Genomic DNA, 25,194 nt, shown 5'->3' on the forward strand with positions numbered 1-25,194 from the left:
TCCGTTCACTCGATTTCAGATCTCGAACGAGATACGTATCGGCGATTGAAAAATAAAAATTCGCACGATTAAACGGCGTCCTTGCGGTCTTGAGTTGGCGAAGCCTGGCACGCGAGAAATAGCGCACGAACGAATTCCTGCACGCACTGTATCCTGGCTGCCTAATGAAGATAATCGACGACGTACTGTGGAAAGAGATTCTACATTGATTTACCATTGAGTCTACAGTTTTCATAAAATGGTAGCGAGAGATGGAAAACCAGTCGATATTTTTGTTGTTTGGATCTAAAGGAACGTGCTTGAAAAACAGCAGCTATTAGATATTTATCCATCGTATGAATGTTCTTTATTGAAACGCAACAATTTTTTGGATCAAAGTCAGGATATAATTTCCATTAGAGACGACTTCCATCCTTGGAAAGTCTTAAATTGTAACATGTCGAAGTACTGATTAAAATTCGGTTTCGGTAAAAATATACGGTTTCCATTTTTATATAGGAAAACCCTAGACCACATCTCAGGAAAAATATATGTATATCGATGAAACGTTCGGTCGGTAACCCAATTTATTTCAGATAAATCATCGCCGAAATAGCTATTATGTAACTATAAATCTTAGCTCGATTCGCGCGCTTTCGTTACGATAAATACAATGCCCTCGCGATAAATCGTAACGAGAGCATGGACAGCGGTCGACCGGTGATAAATTGACTGGTAACGCAACTTCGAAATGTGATCCGAATGAAAAGCCACCGGGGCGCATAGGGACCGGATCACCGGTATTCGTACGATCGAGACTCGATACTTTTACGAGAGTGGTCCAGCTGTCTGTTTCGCGAAACGGGTTCTTCCAATAAAATTCTGTAAATTGCATCGAGCTTTTTTCTCTTAACCTATCGGGCTTAAATCTTGCTGATACAACGGAACGAACTCGTTTACAAATTCCTGGAGTAGAATAATCGAGAAGAATGATACACATACATTGGGTCTTTGATTTTCATAGAATACGCTGTGTCTTTTTTTTATGTAGATGAAAATTTAAAATGAAAATGTAGTAGAAAAAGTAATATAGTATGGAAATACTAATTTCACGTTTTTAAACAAAAAAGACAGGAATTAAAGTTCACAAGAACCTAAATAGAGAAAAGGAGTTCTAACGTTTAAAGAAAATATTTGGCATAAAAAGAAACGAGAAATCACACGTATGAACGCTTGTGTCTTATTTTCCATCAGTTAAAAATGATCCAAAGAACGCACAGGGGTTAATTTAATCAAAGTTATTATCTTCGATATTTGTGTAAACACTTGTGAATTATGTACAGCTTAATACGTAACATCGCTACGAGTTAACCAAAAACGATGTTATTAGCGAGGCCGAATAATAAATTGTTCGCATAGCGATATATGACAAGTGCTATAAATATCATGGAATATATTTTCTGATCTGAATATATTCTCAGTAAAACCAAGACGGTGTATAAAAAGTGACGTGTAAACGAAGAGATTATTTATGTACTGAGCACAAAAAGCATCGTGTAAATCGATGGACAAGTGTGTCTGTAATTTATTGTGTATTCGCCCTTATACGAGGTACCATCGATGATATCGCTAATCCTGTTCTCATAATTCGTCTCATTTACACGGCCTTCTTATCCCTTTCCTTTACCCTTCTACGTTCAGCTCACGCCAGCATCAACCAGCCGATTCTATCCTTCTCTCTTACACGGTGGTTCTTCGAACGAGCACGGTAAAGTGATGCTCGCGCGCGACCTCCACGTTCTTCGTTCGAACGATACCGGTCCATTGGATACTCGCCACTTCCTCGTTTCAGCTGATCGTAGTGTACCTTAAGACCCCTTAGCACGCAACCAAGGATGCCGATCTAAGCGGATCAGCCAGAGAACAGGGTGGCCAATAGAAGGGAAAAAATTACCGACAGATAGGACGAAGTTATACGGCGAAGAAACTAAAGATAAAGTTGAGGGAAAATGACGGTACTTGGTAGAGTGGTTCGGTAGTTTTATACAAAGTTTTGCATGAATGGTGGTGTAATTATATTACAGGATGATTCTACGCGGAAAAATTAATCGAAAGTGTAGAAGATTTTTTCACACGACGCATCGTTTACGGGGAAATTAAATTTGAAATTTGTCGAGAACGCGTGCACATAGATTAGTTCTTGATTAAACTTGGTCAGATAAAAGAATATTTGTAATTAATATGTTTACTAATATTTATAATTTTAGTGTACTATTATCGTAGTAACATCGTCTAATTAATTAATTCTGTAAGGGAATAACAAGTCTTGTTTTTAGCCATCAATTTGCCATTAATTTATTTATTATTACATACATTTTAGTAACATTTATGAGTACATAAATGCCACTAAAACCTCTATTTGTCTCAACTATATGTCAAATTTCCTCTGAAACATATACGACGTAAACAACGCAGCTGTAGGTAATATCCAAGTATAGATGATTACTCATAAATATCCAGACACTTTAGCCGATTTGTAGCAATAGTAATTGCTTGGTTACGTCATATGTTTTAGAGGAAATTTTATACATACTTGCGATAAATAAAGGTTTAGGTATTGCAAAAAACTATAGACACATGCGTGCTTTGTAATTTTGAGAATTATGGGAAATGCTACAAGATTGTGCGATGTTCGATTTTATGAAGCGATCCAGCGAAATGATAAGTGTGAAGAAGGCATAAGGAAGTACTTCTGAACTGAATGAGACGATAAGGTTGATCGACAACGTGGAAGACCGGAGATCGAATAAACGGTGGCCATTTGTATTCCTCACTTTCTTGTTACTTCGCTACAAGATTATTACTCGCAGAAACTCCAATCTTAATTTCAGTAGTAGTGCTAAGTATAAATTGAAACATTTGTTATGTAAAGTATTAGATCGGTGATTAATAGCTCGGTGATCAATAACAAAAATACTTTTCCTATGGAAGAATTGCTACGCTAAATCGAACACTACGTAAACTAGCATTTAGTGAATAATTAGTATGATTTATAAATATTTGTCTATCAAGATAATGGTATATTCTTTGGAGAAGGTTTCAGTTATCATTGAACCGTGGATTCGTTTTATTTCTTAAAACTTATAAGAAATAATTTACTTCTATTGTTTTATATATTTTTCTATATTGTATGAATTCTATGAATTTTTACATTGTTTAATTTTTGCATAGATTTATACAAATCTGCAATCTAGTTATCACTGAACGTGAATTTCTCGAACTTTATTTACAGCTTCTCTCGACCGTTTTCAAATTCAGCTCTATCGTGAATAAAACGAAATTTATAGCAGAACCAAATACGTAAAGGTCAAGATATGACAGCTTTAAAATCAATACGACCAGGTTTCAGGTTCTTTTCTTTGGAAAATCCGGTGGAGCGTTGGTCGAGCAAGAAATAGCCACCGATCCATTCGACACGCGATCATTCGACCAACGATATCTCTCAAACGACGTAATAGCACTTCCTCGTGTATTCTTCACGCTCATCTACTCGAACAGAGCTTCATGAAAACGCGGCATCACGCTTGACTTTACCGATAATGGCGATGGCCAACCAGAATAGAAAAGTCCATCGTGCATAGTCGGCAATCCTGGCAATATTTATATTACGATCGAATGGAGAAAGCACGTCTTGGGTGATATGTTTCACCGAGCCGAAATAAAGTAACGCGCGAGCTATCACCTTACAATTTCCCACGTACGCCCTACGTACGCGTTGCTTCACACGCATAAACTCTTCCTCCATTCCGCTGATTAACTAGCGTCGTTAGAACGATAAGTGCGGCTGAGCGCAACGTTGAGAAAGTTTTCAACACGAAAGCTTATATAATTAATCCTCCAGCCGCGGGAGATTTTCATATTTATGAAAAATTTGCGGCGATTACAAAACATATTATGTACAAAAATTATTTGGAATGAAAGATGGCACCCCGTGTTTGAAAAATCGAGATTTAAATCGAATTATAACATAAGACAGGTATGCAATTCTTTTTCTAAATTCGTTCTAAAAGATATTAATATTTATATTAATAAAACGTAATTAAAATATTACGATAACACAATATATAATACACAAAGGAAGAAGAGGAAAGCGAAGTGGCACAAATCTTAAAACAACTGCTTTTCAAAAATTTGTTTTCGAACACTGGGTCCTTTTTCAGATTCCAGGTCACAATTGTACATTCCCTTATTTTCCGATGAAACATTTTTTTACGACTGATACATTTTACTTTCAGAGTATTAATTGTCTGTCATACGAAGAAAGAGTTACTAAGTGACGCGAAATTTAATATACTTGAACCTAAGTCATTATTATGTAAATGCTACAATAAATACAATTTTGTACAAATACTCTTTGTAGCCACCGTGTAGCTTGTTTAGACTTGTCACAAAAAGTGGTGCAATATAAAAAACGCGATGTGATAATACCGTGGTTCGACGAAATTAACAGAAAGAGTAAAACGCGACTTAGTAGAAGATACGCATTTGTTAGAAGAGAATTACTCGCCTTTTAAAAATAGAAAAATTATGTAAACCTATCTGTGTCGTCACGAAACTAATTGAGTTGCGTTACTCGAAGAGTCATCTAGTCCTTCACTGTCTGTGCATCAATGTCTGTATCTCTTCGTCCGTTTCTTCCGTGTCACGCGATTCCACGATCGCCTTTCATTATTTAATCCCTGTCACTCACAGCGTAACACACGATAGTATACCCTCAACTATGTTAAATAACTCTTCCGCATCGCAAACCCTTTTTATCCTTTATTAAAGCGTGCAAACTAAACGAGATTTCTTAGAAACCTCGGAAAATTAGTGTACAAACAACTTTCTGTAAATTAGAAATCTGTCTATTAAATCTCTTTCTTTAGAAGTTTTACGCTTATTGTAAAATCGATTCGATACTTTTATTTCATTTTCTCTAATAGTTATACAATTCTTTGAAATGATTTCCAATTCTTGATTTTTGATGTATATGAAAATTATCGTAACTTTCATTTTCCGAATTAAACTACTTAAATGAAGCTCTATTCAATCGCAATTTAAGTACTTTGTAAAACATCACGAAGCCTTATTTTGTATACTATATGTGTTATTATTGTGCTTTTATAATAAAATGAGATGAAAAGAATAGAAAATCTGTAACATCTCCTCGTTATACAGGGTGGTTGGTAACTAGTGGTACAAGCGGAAAGGGGGTGATTCTACGCGAAAAAAGAAGTCGAAAATATAGAACAAAAATTTTTCGTTTCAGGCTTTGTTTTCGAGAAAATCGACTTTGAATTTTCGCTCGGTACGCGTGCATTTTATCACGTCTCGTTATAACGGATCTCACTGTAGATCGTTGTCTCGATGGAAAAATTAAAAAAAAAAATTAAAAAAACTTTTTTCGCGTAGAATCACCCCCTTTCCACTTGTACCACCAGTTACCAACCACCCTGTATAAAACTGGACGATCTACCACTGCAAATTGTCTGATTGAGAATACGTATCGATGGTATTAACCACTTATATCTTGTTAGCAACAAACATGTCCATTCTAGAACATATCTAGTTACTGCTATAAGAAAAGCACGTTATCCTGTCTCTTTCTCAACACAGTACTACTACAACGATTTGATAAAACTGATCCAAAATAAGTACAACCAGAAGTTTTTCAAGAAGAAATTTGGCATATAACTGAAAGTACCTCGTTGAAGACCATGTTGCTCAAGGATGAACGGTACATACCAATCATTCAAGCAGCAAAAAAATGCCGTATCGAATCGAAATACCACTCTTTCAACGTTCATTAGGAAAGTAACGAAGATGCTGGCACGGTCCCCGGCCGTATTACACCCCGTTACGCACGCACAGCCCTGTAGTGTCGAGTTTAAGGCGGTTTCGAGCACGCGACGATCAGGAAACGCTGCCGCGCTGGCAGTCCGGGGATAATGCGAACGACACAAGGGCCTCTTAACAAGCTTCGACGAGGTGCATGCAGGAACGCAATGTTGCACCGGCCAACTAGGCTGACTTCTTAGGACCGCCCGCATTGACAACGCCGGAGGAGACTGCGAGACGCGAAGAAAGGGACGGAGAAAGGGAGAGAAAGAGAGAGAAAGAGCGAGAGAGAGAGAGTACAACTCGCGGCGGGATAATAAGAAATACGGTGTAGCCGCTAATGCATCGGTCGGCGCTCAGACTTTTTACCAACCTGCGGCGTAAAGACGCGCCAACGCTTTTTATCCCTTTTACCTTACGAAAGAAATTTTATTCCGGAAGTGAATTGTAAGAGGAAATCAGTGGCTTGATAAGTGGATTTTAGTGGATTTTTTTTTTATCTTATCTTGAGTACGTTGGAATAAATTTTCTGCCTTACAAGAGGAATTTTATGCCGGAAGTAAATTATGAGAGGAAATCAGTAGTTTGATCAGTGGATTTTAGTATTTCGGTCTCTTTTTATTTTATTTCGCGGATGTTTCAGAAAATTTTACTGGGCATGGTGTTTTTAGAAAATTGTATATGATCGTTGGTAGGAAGACGAGTATAGCAGAAGCCTATTTATTTGAACCCGTCGGGGCAGAAGTAATTCATGTAATTAGATTTGATTTATACGTTTGATAGCAGAGGAACGGGCATGTTTGCAAGAATTGTCAATAAAATACTATTTATTAGGAAGCTATGTGTTTATTCTATGTCATATCGTAATTTAATGAGACGGGTATTGAAATCGGCGTATTTTAAGGATGACTGCGCTAGTAGCGGAACTTGAAGCAAATATTTGAAATAGACGCATGAAGTAATTGCCACATGAAATGTCTTTTACATTTGGATTTTACGAGTTGCACGCCTCTTGCTTTAATCTGCTCCCATTTTTGTGTCAATTAGAGGCAGTTAAACGTTAAAAATAGTAATGAATGGAGGAAAAAATTAATCTTTCTTTTCATACGTGTATTTTCTAACTACATGTTTCATAAGAGATTTAATTGGTACAATTTACTATATTAGGAGATTATAACTAAGGAAAAATACACCTACGGAAGGGCAACTAACTCTTTTCTTTAATTACATTAATTGGAGTCCATTAGCATCATTAACCAAAGATTCGTACTCCTAAATGGACTTCAAATCGTCGATACTAACAACGTCCAAAGTTTACAAGTAATTAATTTTTTAAGGAAAACACTGTATAAGGTGAAGGTTTAGTTTATACAAAAAAGAATCGAGAGATATTTCCATGGATATTTAATGAAATGTGTGAGTCAATCTGTTCAGAGAAATTTTTTTTCCAAAGAATTACAGAATTCAGAACAATTCTGTACTTCGTCCAAATGAAGAAAGGTTATTATATACACAGAATCATTACATAATATTTAGTCCTAAAAATTAAAAAATTCCAAATTCTAAATTCTGAATGCTAAAAAATTATAAGATGTAAGAAAACAGTCTATAATCCATTTATAATTATCATGCAAGAACGTTCTGACAATCGAAACACAGTAGCGAAGTGACAAGCAAATGAAAGGAGATGCTATACGTACAAATAGGTACATGAATACGTAATTTCTAAGTTACACGTTATAAAGACGTTATAAAGAGATGAAAGAATCACAAGAATCATAAGAATTCTATAGAACTAGAATCGTTGGAAACGCTTCCACGAGACTATCTCCACGACCCACGTCTGGTTAATGCGGCGAACTTCGAAATCGTCCTCCATGGGTCGACTCACAATTAGATTCGTGGCATTTAGATTCCAATCTGATAAAGTCCAACATCGTCCTCCTCGTAACTTTCGCCGCTCAGCACCGAGAGTTGGAATTCTCCGCGTTTTGTTCATTCACAAAGAGGAAGAAGTCGGACATGGAGGACAAACGAACCGATGCATGTCTCTGCATAACAATTTTCTCTCACGCCGCAATGTAGCTATTCGCGATAAATGCAGTATTCTAAGAAAAAAGCTGTCGTCCCGTGAATTTACAATTTTCATCTCTTTTTCTACACATTAATATCAGAAAATAATTTTAAATTCAACGTACGAATAATCTATAAACGTTGCAGTGAATCTGTAATTTTTATCGAACCAAGCGGAAGCGGGAAGCTGGTAAGAATTAATATTTAAATAATTTCAGTAACATAAAATGCTTTAAGAAAGATGCTGTATCATAGATACGATTAGCATATAGGAGAAAAAGCTTCAAACTCTCTATAATCAGAACGTCGTTTACTCGTAATTCATTACAATTTCCTACTGTGATTTGAAAATGAGAAACCAACATTTCCAATAAATAGACTACTTGCTGTCTGTATAGTGATTAAATAAACCGTTATAATGTCGAAATATTTGGCCGGAGCAATGAAATCTAATTTCATTTTTTCCCACACAGGTATATCATTTCTATGTCACATGACGTTACAAAGAGTAAAGTTCGTTGGTAAAAAATTCTTTTGATTTTGAATTTACCCCGCAGAAAATATAAATCAACGATACAAAAAAGGAAGAATATCCCCACGCTCTTGAGAAGCAAGAAAATGTGTAAGAGTCAAGGAAGATTAAATTCCTCGTATGGTATGATACAATGAGCACAGGAATTAACACTGAAATCCATAACGTTAAGCGACAAACAACGAAGAAACGAGGTCGTTAAGTCTCGAGAGACGCGAAGCGATCGCTATGTCGGTGCGAACAGGGCACGATATCCAATTTGCCTAAGTTAGTCTCGGCTCGTAACATTCAAAGGAGCAATTTAACCTGCGTAGCGGCGAGCAATTTAAACTTGCCAACGCCATTTAACCAGAAGTGTCGTTAAGAGTCAGGCACGCCATCACGTATTATCAAATTTAATTATATCAAATCCATCCTGATTATCTCGATTGTCACAATTATCTCAGTTTCAACAACAATTTTCAATAGAAGAAAGAAGTCTGTCTACCCCGTTTTTTTTTATTCGTCTTTTGTTTCCTTTACTTCGTTGGACGTTCGTTGTAAGTCGAGGAAACAAACATCACGAACAAAATCACGGAGAGTCGCGAGTAAAAAGTGAATGGGAGATAGGTTCGTTGACCACTTGTTTGCGATGTTGACACCCGACCTTGACGATCCTAACAATGATGAAAAGAATAGCCTGTCCCGCATTGATCGATAACAAAAGTCCTTACACAGATTTCCTAGATCGGAATTATTCACACGGAAGTACGAAGTTTTCGTTACGAATGATTTAATATTTATTTGTCTTCTCGATTACTCATCTATCGCGAGCTTTCAGCAGAAGTAAAGTCTCTCAATCTTCCTCTTAATATCATATCGTTCGCGTATTGCAGCACTGACACGTATAACTTAGAAATTACGATTTTAAGACAAACGAATTTGGATATTTTGAATCGTTATAATTTTGTAAGAACAAATTAGAATTACACTTAGCGTCGATTTGATAATCAGAATCCCTACTCGTATTGTTTTAATGCTCTTTTATTCCCAAAAATTCTCTGTATTGTCTATGATTTTGGTTTCGTCTAAAACGATTCTATGACCTGCAATTATTCAGAATTTTTCTTCTTAAATTTACCTAATTATACTTTAAAATTACCTAATTACACGTAGCCACTTTACACGCATTTCATTTGGAACACGTTTGAAAACCGTTCTTGCCACGTTATTAGCCAATTCGATCGAAGAAGCTTAACTGTAGAAACACGTTGATTATTTGCACCACGATCAACGGCTTATTCTCTTGTCTCTGGCTGTTCTATAACTACCTCCGCCTCCAGCAACGGAGCAACTACAATCGACGACCGGCACACCGGCGCTGACGGTCGTAAACCCAGCGGATGCCAACTATAAAATAATACGAACGCCGGCCGGACCTTAAGGTAGTTAGCTGTGTTTAGTGGCCATTAATTTTCCAACGCCGGTATTCGCGGGATATTATTGTATCAGTGTATCACTGACTGCCAGAGTCGCCAACTTCCTTCATCGGTGATGCTCCTGTACTTAGGCTCGACTAACCGAGGTTAGGTTACCGATCGATCTCTCTTCCAAGCGATTGATCGAAGGTTGCTTTGTAAATCACAAGTAGAATACACGATACGTATGTGATTTGAATCGAAGGAAGAAATGACAGAGTTGTGCGCACTTTGGCTAACCTGATACCGTTTGCCATAAGAGAGTATTGACTTTTTTCTCTACCGAATGATTCGAAAACAACATGCAGAAAGAACTTCGTTTAACATTGTAGTTGCTTATGGAGGTATTTAAACACTCGTAGAAAGCGTGTAGAATGTGAAGTTTTCCTGACATTTCGAATTCTTGGAAATGTAGGATTTCAAAATTTCCCTATTTAACATTTTTAGGAGAAATCTTTTTGTCATATTTTTTCAGATGTATCGATATTTGAATATATTTTATGGAAATGCGAAATTAAGATCTGTTTTTTTCAATAAACGCAGTAACAATATAACATAATACGTTCAAATTAGCAGAAGGAAACAAATAGACGTAATTTTCAAAATAGGATCTAACGTACTTATGTAGACATGTATTTATGTATATCCGTATCCTAATAGGCTGGAGAAAAATGATAATTATTCGTTGAGAATATTTTTGTCTATAGCGGATGCGTTGTTATTATGAAAGAAAGTTGCAAATTAAGAAATATCCTTGAAAAAACAGAGGATTTTAATAAAAGCATAATATAAATTGCCGTTCTTTCTCTCTGTAATATGCAAATTTCTTCGAAGTTTTCACATTCCCACGCGACGGTCGTTCACAATTTACGAGCCTTGCATTGCAGCAGCGGCCTCTGCTGAAATTGTAAAAACGAATTTAACATCGCGTTAATCTTCGCCTAGCTGTTCTCAAATCGTAGCGCACAAAGGAACACAGTAAAACAAATTCTGAAACATTGTCACTTTGCAAACAAACTTTCGATTATTTTCACATTTTTCTTTGTATTAACATTTTGTGGTTTGAATCATAATCGACACTTTATTCCAAATGATCTATACCCAAAAGCTATTCATAATTTGTGAATTAAATTTTTTAGTATAAGATAAAAAATATCGAATAAAATATTAAATCTAGCGTAAGGTAGAATCGCGAAAAATTGGAATTGATTTTCTTGAAATTTTACACGATCGAATATAAAAGTTCTGTGAAATTTCCAATCGGCGATGAGAAACAAAATTTATTTATTCGATCAACGAATATAATACTATCGTAGATTTCACACAAATTGTTCCGATCTGCGAATGAACGAAGTTTCAGAGGTGGCTGAATTATCCGGGTTACCTGTGTTCCCTCGTTAGTCCGACATGCTTAACACGTGCGTTAGATGATGATACGGCAAGCAGACCGCCGCAATTACGGCGGCATATACGCACACATAAACACATACGCACATATACATACACACCCTGTATTACAACGCACAGCTTACTGGCCGAACGCGCGAGAATCGGTCACGAGTGCACACGCGCGCCGATCCACGCGACACGCTCGAGCGGGGAATGAGAAAAAGGGGCAGAGAGATCATTAATGTAATTAATTATTAAGCTGATGGCAACAGAGGAATGGTTGAGTCCAGCGCGCACACACCAATACCATATTACGAGCCCACATATTATATGAAAAAATAAAGTAAAAAAGATAAAGAGCACGAGACAAATAAATAATTGTAGATCCAGTTAAATAAAGTTGTCTTTGATATAATCAATATTTATCGATTATTAACAGAATTTTACGTGTAGAGTATGTTTGAAGGGCACAAAATTGCAATCGTCTCGAGATGTACTCTTTAAACATTTGTGAAAAAAAAAAAATAAAGAAAAAATAGTTATTGTTACGAGATCAGCGGATTTATTAAGAGACCACGATTAATGGCATTACTGATACATTATTAATGATTACACACACAAGGAGGATCGATCGGCGATCGATCGCAGAGCGTAACGATTATTCGTGCCGTTAGTCAGCGGCCAGGCTCTTGATTAAATGTGTTATACATCGATATCGAGAGAGCTCGAGCTTGGAACAGTTAGGTATAAGTTAGGCGGAACACGTTTTGAGCCGGTGCCGCGCTGCTTGACTTTCCGCTTTCGCGTCGTGACAGGTGGTTTCGTCCTCTTACTTCCACTTATTAGTCATATTAATTATAATCTTCGTATACCAAGCCAATAATATTAATTATCGCGAAGTATATAATCTTTTATTTCATAATTTCATATATCTCGAAATTTTTCAGAAATTTGTATAATTAAATACGGCAAAGTAATAACAGCTCGTATAATCTTGGTCTAACGTCCCCATCGTTTTTGCTATCTTTAATATGTAATCTGTCTAGCTCATCATGGCAAAATGCTATCTAATATCATTTGATGTAATTGATCGACAATTTTATCTGGAGAAATTAATTCACTATATTTTCTAATAAATTCTTAAATATAGTAAACTGTACTTAAATATAGTAAACTGTAATGTCATTTAGTATAGTTAATATTATTTTTATTGTTTTTATTATTCTTATTATTCTTGGAATTTTTAATAAAGTTTTCCAATGTTAAACCAGGTAATATATCTTAGAAACAAAAATGTCTGAACTGTAGCATGCCATACGCTCGATCTGATAAAACGAAAGTATTTTGTGATGGAACAAAGTTAATCTGATCAGACACGGGTTTTGCATTCTTAACATCCTTCCAGGACACTGACGATTTTAGCGAAGGCGTGTGTTTCTTAGAAATACCTGACGAACTCGAGATCATCTGTGCAAACTAGCGGCTCGACAGAAACAATTTTCATAATCTAAGATCGCTCTAGGACCTGGTTGTATTTTGTCTGAAACGCAACAGCACGTGTCCTCGTTGCAATCGTTCTCGTAATCTTGCATTTTCTACTTCTCGAGGTCATCTGTGCGAATTAAGTGTTATACTCGATTTCTGCCTTGACCTTTTCTAACTCGTGGCTAACTATTTTTAGAAAATGATAAATTCCAGTAAAATTCAATAGATGGCAAGTACGTGCAACGAAAATTTAAAATTTCGCCAACGCATTATTAGAAAGCTAAATGCCAAGTTACTAAAAATTCTAATCTTAATGTACTCCAACGATCTTGAAAATACTTTTATTTCCATATCCTCTTAAAGTAGTAATATAAATCATACTTCTCTTTTTGCCATGTACATTTTTGTTTCCAATATTGTATATGAATATCTAATGTTCTTTTTTAAACGTCAAGAAACTGCACTTCTTTTTACCATATATGTTTCTATGATAAGAAAAATAAGAAAAACGAAAAGAACAAGTAAAAACCGTCCAAACATGAACATAAAATTTATCTTCGTCCGATGAATTAGTTGTCAACGACGGATAAAATGTACGACGAAAGTCAAGCAACGTTAAACCAACTCGTCTCGCGTCTGCACTACCGTCTCGCTGGCTATTCCTTTCCATATGGTGTGATTGCCTGGACTCACCGATCCTTTTGACGTGGACGTCTCGATTGAAGGAGACGCTTTTCTCAGTGGGCTTCCATCCGGAGACGGAAGCCCCGGTCGAATCGTGTTGTAGAAAATCGGTGGTAGGAGGGTCGCAGGTTCCTCCATCTCTTAAAAAGTCCGAGCGCTGAACCTCCAGCATCTTCCCGGCTTTTCGATCCCAATCGTAACACGCAGAGCCGGATACCAATCAGTTTCTCTCTTATCTTTTCCCTTTTTCTTTCTGTATCTTTTCTTTCTTTCTTTCTTTCTCTCTTACCTCGCAACCCCCGCACCCAAGTGTGCCTTAACACCCCGGCCTCTAAATGTTTGCACCCTTTCTTTCTTTTCTATATTCTCTATCTCCCCTCTCCTTCCCTCTTAGACCCGATCACCGACCTGTAAGCCAAGCAAAGCTGTGCTCTTAATATACATCTGCGAGATAGATAACCTCGTCGATTGAGATTTATGTTCTGTCTCTTATATATAGAATGCTACACATAACGTAACAGAGTTGGCTGAAATGCGAGTCTATACGGAAAAATAGATGGAAAACGTAGAATAATATTTTGTTGTCCGAGACCTAACTTCGAAAGAATTGGTCTCAAACTATTAAAACAATTAAAAATAAATTCCTTTGAAAGCTAAATCATGGAAAAGAAAACTTCATTCTAATTTCATAATTTATTTTTTCATGTAGTATCAACACATAGGCGTTGGTACGACGTTATGTGAAACATCCTATACGTGCACGCGCATGAAAAAGACACTTTCGTTTCTTTTTCTCGTCGAAGTCTCGAGGACGTTTCTCTGTCTTTTTGTGTCTTTGGCGGGAAGCTTGTAAAGCCAGTACGTATACTACCGCCCACAAGTATCGGCACACTGATTGATTTCTACTAATCGGTAGTGAAGAAATTAACGATGAATTAGCAATTAGAAGCGATGCTTACTATCTTCTTATGGAATCACAAGACTGTAAATTCAAACCAACTACTAGAAAACGTAGCGATATTATATTTTGTCATATGAACATCGGAAATCGTTCAATCGAAATAAAAGGCTCTTATTAATTTATAATTCAAACATCAAAAAATTTGTCAAAACAGAAAATACTTATAAAATTTGATAATATTTCTCTTTCTTCTTTGAAAAAAATCTTGCCAAAAGTAAGCAAATGTACGGATACTTTTGAGCGGTAGTGTATACACGGGTTCTTTTATGTACACGAGAACGCGAGCTCACGTGCACGCGTGTACGGCCGTGCAAGCCGCGAGCGTGTGTGTTGGTCTATTTGCGGTCGTCCTTATTGCGGTTAGAGAAATCGCTTCTATCGGCGATTTAGAGGCAAACCGGAGGATAGTGCCGGTTGCGGTCGTAAGTAAAAGTAGCCTGCGCTCGCATTGTTAGGGCTTCCTTTCACATTTTGCCCGGAGATCGATGCGGGGACACCGATACCACGTATTTAAATGTACGACGCAAGAACTGTCGAATTGGTGTTCCGCAGAGGCGATCGATGTCGAGTAGCGGTAATAAAGTTATTGCTTGCTCACTGGCGACAAAGGAGTATCCTGTTGTCTCGAGAGAAAACGATTATCTTTCGTGTTTTTTGCTTGAAACCAGGTTGAAGCAAACTAGAAGAAAGGTTTGTTAAGAACAGTTATTGTACCTTTTATCGATTTAATGGCCCGTCAACGAGCTTTCACAAGAAATAAATTTACATTTTACAACATCTTAACATGTACAATTTCTGTTCGAAGTATTTCGCTTCTCGAAAACAAAATATTCAACGTACTCTACATAGTTTCTACGAGTGTATTTGTAATTATAGTATGTTACGGAAAGATATCCAATGAAATGATAAAGTTTTCAACTTCACGACAAAAGTTTCTCGCATCAAAATTTTCTTCTTTTAAAACGTACGGTTATTTACCCTTAAAAAGTATTGTACGAATTACCCTCAATTTTGTTTTAACATTCGATATATTTCTATATCACCGCCAAAAGCTACGAACAAATTATGAAATCCTCTTTACAAAGACTACCATTTAACGACGAATACTTTCTTTTAACAAATAATACTCCAGGAATTATAATCCACGTCTTTTCTCTTTATTATAAAGCATATTTACCATATAATTTTTTTTATCCTTCGACAATCCTTCTTAGTTTATCCTTAAAAATTTAAATCGCGTATCCACTTGCAACTCACGAGTCCACGAGTAAAGTACATATTAGAAAACTAAAAAATAGCACTGTGGAACCCATTGTTTGATCACCAGTTGAATCGATTTTTCTGCAATTGCGACAGACACGACCTACGACGAGACTGTTTTTCGGACGAATGCGCGGCGAGAACGCGTTGCTCGCGTTGGCGCATGCGCCGGTGCATCGGCGATGATCGCGATGAACGCGACGAGCGATAATGGTCTCCATTGTCGTCATGCAATCCGATGAGACACTCGAGATACGCGCAAACGGACTATTGACAGTTGCGAGGATGACGATGACGGTGCGCAATAATGACAATGAGTTCGTGATCCTGGGATAAGCTACTATGTATTTTCTTATTTTACCCCATCTTTCGCAAAGCGTCATGCAAAGCTATAATCTTGGGCTCCGAGCATGACGTTATTATATTTTCTTATCGATCGTGTAATCGAAACGTACCCTTTAGTACGTACTTTGTTGGATGATCCAGTTTTCACTACGCTACTTCAATCTTTCAAGTATCATCGTAAAAGGAAGAATGAAACGACTTTGAACGTCCAGCGAAAGGAATTTTGCATTTTCTTTGGCATGAAAAGAAATAGTTTTATGAAACTTCGGTGTATAGAACGGCATACAGAAATATTATTAGGAACAATTATGGCTTTCTAGAAAAACTATCTTTACGGTTATATCTGCTTCGTTAGGTGAATAGCTCGTGTGATTGAAATTGGAAGATGGTTTTAACTCTACGAATTTTTATATTGAAATTTTCAAATGATCGTACAGTATTCTATATCAGTTTAAAATAACTATGAAAGATACTATAAAAATGAAGATAATATACGATTCGTTTATATACAAAATTATTCGCACGGTAGAGAATGAAAGTATAAGAAAAATGTATGAGATAATAAGAAAACACCTGTTTATATTAGATTTAAATTTTATTTTAATATTTCCCATGTGGATATCTATATGCAAAAAAAAATACGTTTCTGAAAATCCTGTGAATTTTCTCTTTCTAAATTAAATCTAATATCTTCAGCAATTTCTGAAGAATCGAAAGTCACACTGGTCGCTATTTAAAATTCCACGAATCCACGATTATATGTTAAGTGTTTGCCTATAAAATGACGGGAACAAAAGACGTATGAAAACGCTTCCAAAAATACTAGTGACGTCTGACCGCAACTGTTCAATACTACTTAATCTTCTTGAACCGTTATAGTGGTTTAGTCGGCCAATAAAAAATAATCAGTACAATAATGAAATATAAAAATTCAAGAATAGAAAAAACACGTCGACATAAGTTCTACAAATGAACTGATTTTTCTCCATATTAATCGTAACATACTAAGTGGATCGTTTCTAATAAACAAATTCCCTTCGGACAGAATCACGAGAAGCGAATCAACAAATCTCAATCTTTATAAATGTATTTCTTTACTACAATTTATACAGAATTCTGGAGAAGAACAAATGAATTGTTAAACGAATTCTCTGTGAAATTGTAAAATAATGACAAGTAAATGCGTCTTTTCCGCTTAATACAAACGCAAGAAATAAATCGGAGACAAAGAGATCCATTACACGAGAAAGGAAGAAGCATTTCCAAATGAATAAAAGATGAAATACTGTCAATTGAAAAAATTGTTTCGTATAATCACTTCTCTCGAAAAAATGAAATTACTATGAACGATCAATTACCAATTATCAAGTAGTAAAACACACTATCGCATCGCAGTCGATCAGTTCCTTTTACGGAATCACCTTCACTTTCTAAAGGTAACGACGCGGGGCCCCCGCGATTTCAGATTCAGCGTACGTTCACGCGTATCCGCGCGGGATCTCGGTCGCCTTTCGAGCTTGCAAGGGTGACCTCGTCCACGCTTCATCTCCCAAGGCCATCTAATCGCGACGCGTTCGTGGTTCGAGCGTTCGTAACTAAAGATTGGACCCGACGACTTTATTAGGCTTGTTGCGGAAGGGACGCCGACTTCGAACGACACAATTCGCATGACAGTGTGATCATTGGATTAAGATACTAAGCCACAGCCACCATATTTGGCGAAGAAATCCTCGCGAGGGCGGTCCTATAAGAGCGACAGAAGAGCGTTGTCCTCGTCACCATAAAATTCAGACGTTTAGTCATCTCTTTTCTTTTCAATCTGTTCCTTTATTTTTTTGAAGTCAAACACGACCGATTTGCAACTTCGTGTCAGACAAACGTCAACCTTTATCGTTTCTATTTTCTTTGTTCTCTTGATCGTTTAGATCCAGGGTTTTCGCATGTGTGCGAGTAGTATAAACATGATCGAAAGTGTAAAGAGTTGCAAAGAAGCTGGACAAATTTGGCGAGCATCCTGATGTCAGTCGGAGTTACACTTTTTCTTTTCTAAACTCGTCGCGACTCGTACGAAATTTACTTTTTGGGGTACGATTTTTTCTGGGAGGTGACTCGGTATGCGATGATGTCACCGGTGGAAGCGATAAAAAGTGCGGTTCTAGCGAGAAACAGCGAGACGCGTATTTTCTCGAGGTGAGAATGACGCGCGAACGAACGTCAGCTTTGGCTGGGATTTTACTGTCTTTTGACGTTGTCGTATTGTGATGGTGATGCATCTTTATTTCGGCTACGTGTTAATGAAATATTGCGAATATTATAGATGGAAACAATAAACGTTTAGGGGAAGAGATATAAGGAACTCGAGTTAAATAGATCGAAACGTCTCGCAATGAGATTTGAAATAATGCGACTGACACACTGAATTCGTATTTTATTTCAAATAGCTACTAGCTGATTTCTTTCTTTTTTTTTTTTTTTTTTTGTTCCACGTACTTTAAAGACCGAATAGAAGACCTCGAAAAGATTGTAAACATTGAATAAATTGCATCAGCCAGCTATCTTATTTCCTATGTTGTCACTCATTGATAATTTTTAATTCTCAATTCAACAGCTATTAATTCTCAAAAACACCTACCTGAGCTCTTCTTAAGAAACTCGCATTCTTATAGATGTGAAATTAATGTCTTTATATTCCCAAAAACGTGTATTGGATATTATAAAGATTATTTTCGATAAGAATCTTCAACTTTAACGAAACTACGATATTTTTGAACACGAACAGTTTTAAACTGCGGAAACTTTTAGAATTACTTAATACAACTACAACATTTTACGATACGTCGGAAATATTCTAACCGACGCTCTCGCTCGTGAATTTTTAATAATAATCACACGATCAGCCACGACCGATCGAAGGCGACAAATCCTTGAAACCCTGAGGTGTCTGGTACACGCGCGAAGTAATCAAGAAAACCGACGATAAAAGACACGTTAGCGGAATGTACGATATGATTCTCTAGCGTTCTACGTTCGCCACTTCGCTGCAATAAACAGTCACGTGTCTCCTGTAAATATTTAGCACCTTCCCGTGGCTGTTTTATTGTTCTCCCGCCGTGGCGGCTCGTCCATTCAATGAGTCAATGATAAAATCAAAGGATCGCGCCCGAAGCAAGGATCGCGCGTTACAACCGTTGGCTGGTTTTTTAATATCGTCGAGGGAACGACGAGGGAAGTGACGAGCACTATTCACTTCAGAGAGGATTCTTCTATATGGCGGCGATGGTTCGTTATCGGGGGAAATAAAAATAAAAATCGAACGAACAGTTATTACTAGCCGTTACTAGATCGTAGACACAGATTTATATTTTTATGAATAGAGCTGAAGAAATGGAACCTAAGCACAGATTTGTTTCACCCTCTAAATAATATAACGAGTACTTTACTTTGGTTATTTTTACGTATTTTTGCATACTGTGTGCGTCATATGAATTTTTATACGTATAAATTTCCTTTACCTTTTTCTTTGTTGTATATACAGTGACGGAGAAAAGGAAATCTAAAAACTAGGCGATACGAAAACCCACTGTAATTTTACAAAATGGAATTACATTTGATAGAAACGGTGGATAGATATAATATGTACTTTGGAATAGATGACTGTTATCAATATGGTAGAAAATATCTACTACAAAAGTTACCAATACTCCTACAGATAACCATCAATTTAAAAACTTTTCTATAGAAATAAGTATATGTTATAATATTCAAAGTAAAACGAATCGCGTTTTGCCTAGATAAGATGAGAACCATCTAATAGCGATAGATATAATACGAGATAATATTCACTTCGCGTTTCATCAACAATTTTGTGCAAGAAGGAAATATAAATACTTTTTGTGCCTCCAAATGCCTCTTTCGCCAATAAATTATTACATATATAATGTTGTATAACAAATTTATCCTAATAATTAACAGTTACTTTATTCTAACAGGTACAAAATTTTTACTCCAAGATCGTACGATCGATATTTTTATTCCAACTCCTTCTATACTTTCAAAAAGATTGCATCAATCTTTCAATTCAAATCTTAATCAAAGTATTAATAAATCTTTCTATCACTGTCCATGTTGCAAATTTTAGTTTCAATTAACACGGGAATAATCCAATACCTAAATATCTCAATAGCTCTCATCCAGAATGAAGTTCGTGCAACAGCACATTTTACCTACGTCAATCATCAACTGACTCTTCTAATATCCCTTACGCATTAAAGAAATGAAAAACAAAAAAAGAAGACAAATAATAAAATGAAAAAGAAAGGAGATAAGGAAGCCAGCCTCGATCCGCCCTAAATCCATCGCCTGGAAAGATGTCTCGCTCAATAGGTGGCGCGAATTCCGGCGTATGTTCCACTGGCACACTTCGACCGCGCCAAGGTCGTAAGGGGTTCGTGCCCCGAATATCGCGGATCCGCGTCGGTGCCTCGGCTTTTCCTCCTGTGCGTCGCGTCGCGTGCAACCAAACGGAAGAGAAAGAGATCAAAGGAAGAGCGTAAAAGAGATTCGAGAGCCGCGCGGTGGATTCGCGCGTCAAGACGAGGCGCGATCTTCATTCCGCGAGGCTCGCCGCGAGCGGACAGGCGAAACAAAAGAGCGAGCAGAAGAAAGGAAGAAAAGAGGGGAGAAGGATTGAGCCGTTCATAAGGGCTGGTGGCAGGGCCCTGGCGTCTATTTCTGGACTTAACGAGGGACGCGTCGAGGAGGATACTGAAACAGGACGAGACGAGGCCCTCGTAATTGTGTCAAACTCCACGTGGCCTTTTATTGCGCCTTCGCTTCTTCTCCGCGAAACTTTTAACCGCCGTACCCTCCGGACACGAGTTCAATCTCTCGCGCTGTATATTGGCACGCTTCTCGGAATTCTGTCGTTCGTTCGGCAGGTTATTCTGATATTTCTTTCCCCCTTTTCTTTGTTTTATCTTGGGAGAATCGATGGAAGTACGTCTCTTGGATCGTTTCGTTTTTGGGGGCAATAAATTTTGCATACTTTATGCGTATATTTTGGATACTTTATGCCTTCTCGGGAATAATAAGTTTAGAGAGAGAGGAATTTTTATGAGGTTGCCCGTGTAGGCAACTCGCTGTTAGAATTTAGTTTTGGAACTAAAGGAATGTATTGATGGTTTGCATACAATCGTTTTTTTTTTTTTGTTGTTGTTGTGGACATTTAGAATTATAGAGGAAAATAAATGATTTGTGTGTATTCATGCTTTTCGGATGGACTATTTTGGTTAGTTTCATGTTGATTCTTTGAAGTCAGATTAAGACGGATAATTAACGATTATTTTTTGCTGTAATTGCGCTTTAGAAACAAAAAATTAGTCAGTAAAGAGATTTGATTAATGTGGAGTCGACGTGGAATGCAAATTTAGTCCTTGTGTTGCAAAGGGGAAAGGACATGACCATAAAATATGACTGTATGATCTTCGGTTATTTAAATACATAAAACATTTTTGATAATTTTTTCCTAGAAAATCGTAAATCAAATTTATCATCATGTTCCGACGTTCGCGTCATGCGATTCTCTTCATTGGAGACTTCGTTCAAAACATCGATGATAATAAAAAGTCTTTTTAAATCATTTTATACGATTTTTATATCACTTCAATTATATCTGCGTCACACGTTATTGACATAAAAGTTAAACTATAATCCTACATTTTACTTCTTTTTAAATTTTCTCCGTTAAATCCCGTTTAAACCTAGGTACTTGTTCCCAGTATCTTTTCAAAAAATACTTCTTTAGAAACCCACTTCGGAATTGATTAAAAATAAAAACACTTTCACACACGATTATGAATCTATTGTTACATAATCATCATGTTAGGTTTCGAAATACCACTTTCGATAGATTTCTACGAAACTCGATAAAATTTCCCAATTCAACCTTTCGTTAGAAACCACCGAAAATAATGTCACTTCCTAATTTCGATACCATCGGCACTTACATGTTCGTTGTATCACGTTTGAATCTCTAGTATCAAAATACTACTTTCTATCGATTTCTATAAACTCGACAAAATCCCTGATATAACCTTTGACCATTTGTCACTGTAATTTTTACTCGGTTAAACTGTAACAACTCCCTTGCTAACGCCTACGAGGAAACCAAACGTAGAAGAATCAATTCGCACGGAAAATCCAATACGGCGAAGGAATGAAATCGCGGGAAAAATCTTACATAACAAAGGAATTAAATCGTACGAAAAATCCTACGTAGCAAAGGAATGAAATCGTATGAAAAATCCTACATAGCAAGGGAATTAAATCGCGCGAAAAACCCTACGCAGGAAAGAAGCGAGCAAACGGCGCACGTAGGATCAACACTCATCTTCATCGAGCTAAGCTAGGCGCGTCTGTGATTAAAGTGTCCGTTAACGCGAGTTAATTGATCTTTCAGTTAATGCGATACTGCCCTCTCATTGCATTTCTGGTTTCCCTATCGACGAGATCCCCGCTCGGCGAGAGTAAATCGCACGCGTTCCCGTCCCCGCAATCTACTCGCACGTCCGTTGAAAGTCGTTTCCCTTTCGATTAGCGTCTCGCCTTCCCGGTCGTTTGATGAACACGGATCAAACGAGCCGTTCATCCGAGCCTCGACGTTCTTTCACGATCAGGATAATTACGGTGATCTCGTTGCGAAGGTGAGTCGCGTCCGTCCGTTCGTTCGTTTCGAAATGAATGACACGAAAGATTGCGATTTGCGTGAAGCTCCGTTCAAATTTCACTGTTTGAGGGAGGGAAATGTGCTTTGTTCAACGCTTCGTTGATATCGATTCGGTCATAGGTCGTTAAAACAGTTTTCGCTTTTCAGCCGTGTTACTTAATTTCGTTTCATCTTTATCTGTATCGAAATTCGATTTTTATTTAGTCGTATATTTTACGCGTGTCCGATATTTTTAAACGTCGCTTGTGATTTTTACAGTACAGGATACGAATTAATACGAATCGTTAAACAAAACCGAACACAGTTAAGTGACGTAATTTTTAACTACACAGGCATCCATACTTTTATTACCACAGATTTCTATATGGTTAAAATACTTTATTATTTATTAGATCATTGCGTTGCAAGTGTTTCATTTAGCGCTCATACTAAAGTTTCTAAAATCCTCCACTAGATTGTGGTAATGAAATAAAAGTTCTCAAAGTGGAGTATTACGTAGCTAAGAATTAACCTAAACTGTTGTAAATCACCTACGATCCATCGATACCAACCAAGTTATACGTTTCTCGATCGAACAAATATATTATCGTCCATTTAGCAACGTGTTTCACACGAATCACAATAAATTTGCACAAGTATATTGATTTCGCGACTAATTCACAGCTTGAATTTCCAAGGCTGTTTAACATCTGCAAACACGCGATCATCCATAGATATCAGGTTTTTATGTAACACCGAGCTACCGACATGCGTCGCGTCACTACACTTGCGAACAAACACACTGGTAGCTTTGATCGACACGATAACTGCGACATTGCCTTCCCTCAAAGCGGAGAATCTTGGTCAAAGACGAATCTCCTCTGTTACATGTCACGCAACATGCGTTGAGAATCGGAAGCGTGTCTCAGGATCGGAAGTTGATCGACCAGATCTCTCATTTCAAATGATTCAATCCTCGGTGATCAGGCAGAAGAGACTCGTCAAAGACTCGGACGTCTGTCCTCGAGAGCCTAATACGGCCTGGCATAAAGTATCGAACTTCAGAATTCAATTTACCTTCACTGGCACAGTAGCATTCCGATCGGTAATGCCTCTGGTATACTGTTTAAGGGTATCCCCCTTCGCACACCAACGGTTCGTCCGCGCGCCAAACAGAACGGCAAGAAGACGAGCAAAAGAGGGGGAGGAGAGAACTGGAGCTCGTGGCCAGGTCGAACAAAACACTCTCACGTACAGCAACTGTCACTGCCACCGGGGCAGCCGGGTGTCTCGTCCCGTGGGACCGGCGAGACGAACACCTTGCGCCCGATCCTGATCCGATGCGACGTCGCGATGACGATTATCATCGATCATCGATCGGTTCGACTCGTTTCCCTCTCTTTCGTTTTATCTCGATACCTAGAGATCACACTGTGCGTACTGTATCACGGTATTCGAAACAGTCCGTCACTTGTCTCCTTCGAAGTCACTCTTAGGTATCAACTACGGTCACACACAATAATAAAGAGATCCAAGGAAAGTCGAAGTTCGACGTCGACATACACGATGTAGAAACTTTCGTATACGATACCATGAATCGATGGTATCCACCTGACGGATTCGTTGGACTCGTTCCTCGGCTGAGTCGTTCGGGTGTCACTCGGACGATTCGTTCGCACCGACTACGCGGTCGTTAGGTAATCCCGGGCCTGAAAGCACTGCTTGCTACCACTCCGGCACGCACCGTTCTCCGCCGAGCGTCGAAGAACTAATAAAAGCTGGGACCCAGGTTGAAACTGCGTAGGCCGCTTACTACTCCTTCCACCGCGGCTTCGTCCTATCCCACCGACGTACCGGACCGGGCCCCGAGACAGAGACAGGCAGGAGAGAAGGCACCAACGGACGAACGGACGGACGTACGGACAGACGAACGCGCCACGGATGCACGGACGGACGGATGGACGAATGGACGAACGGACTGTAAGAAGCAACGGACATGCGGACTTTAACAGGTATACATACGTCGCGGAGCAACCTGGTAGGTTACCGGCCGGCGCTGATGCTGCTATTACTGCTCGCTGCTCCTGCTGCACGTTGTTGCTTGCTTCTGCGGCTGGTGAACGTCACTCGGTCAAGGTCCCCCACCAAAAACCTGCACAACACCGGGGCATCTCCGTTCTCGGGCTTCGCTACAAGAGAACGTTCGTCCGTGTTTGTCTCTCTGACTCTTTGATTCTCTCTGGTTGGGCGTTCTCTGTTTGTTGATTTGGTCCATGGACAAACGCTATACTTGGCGCGGATCTTGGACATCTTCTCGTTGCGAGGGTGGTAGCGATCGTTTCTCCAACTCGATTCTTCGTTGCACTCATAGTTGGTGAGTTGGCGGGCAAATAAGAGCTATGGAGGATGACTGGATCGGTGGCTGATGCGCTTGCAAATGGTCGAT

At 38.1% G+C, this 25,194-nt stretch overlaps 1 protein-coding gene and 1 long non-coding RNA gene across 6 annotated transcripts in view; one reads left to right on the forward strand and one right to left on the reverse strand.

Moving 5' to 3' along the window:
* The window catches only part of LOC126876175 (uncharacterized), a 78,399-nt gene extending 68,800 nt beyond the window's left edge, over nucleotides 1–9,599 (forward strand). For all 3 annotated transcript variants that reach the window (XR_007693989.1, XR_007693985.1, XR_007693988.1), the window contains one exon: nucleotides 20–9,599. This is a non-coding gene — a long non-coding RNA (uncharacterized LOC126876175). The remainder of the gene's footprint in view (nucleotides 1–19) is intronic.
* LOC126875939 (uncharacterized) overlaps nucleotides 1–24,637 on the reverse strand; it is a 174,079-nt gene extending 149,442 nt beyond the window's left edge. The window contains exons 1-2 of one of the 3 annotated variants that reach the window (XM_050638869.1): nucleotides 24,340–24,637; nucleotides 13,489–13,887 (exon numbers count right to left, since the gene is read on the reverse strand). In XM_050638869.1, the coding sequence (XP_050494826.1) occupies nucleotides 13,489–13,651 (163 nt within the window). In that variant the 5' untranslated portion in view covers nucleotides 13,652–13,887; nucleotides 24,340–24,637. Of the gene's footprint in view, nucleotides 1–13,488; nucleotides 13,888–15,617; nucleotides 15,823–23,825 lie in introns of those variants that run through there. The other 2 variants (XM_050638868.1, XM_050638870.1) reach the window with 2 other exon arrangements.
* Between the last annotated feature and the right edge of the window lie 557 nt (nucleotides 24,638–25,194).

Source organism: Bombus huntii, chromosome 2 (assembly GCF_024542735.1).
Source record: "Bombus huntii isolate Logan2020A chromosome 2, iyBomHunt1.1, whole genome shotgun sequence".
Taxonomy (NCBI): Eukaryota; Metazoa; Arthropoda; class Insecta; order Hymenoptera; family Apidae; genus Bombus; species Bombus huntii.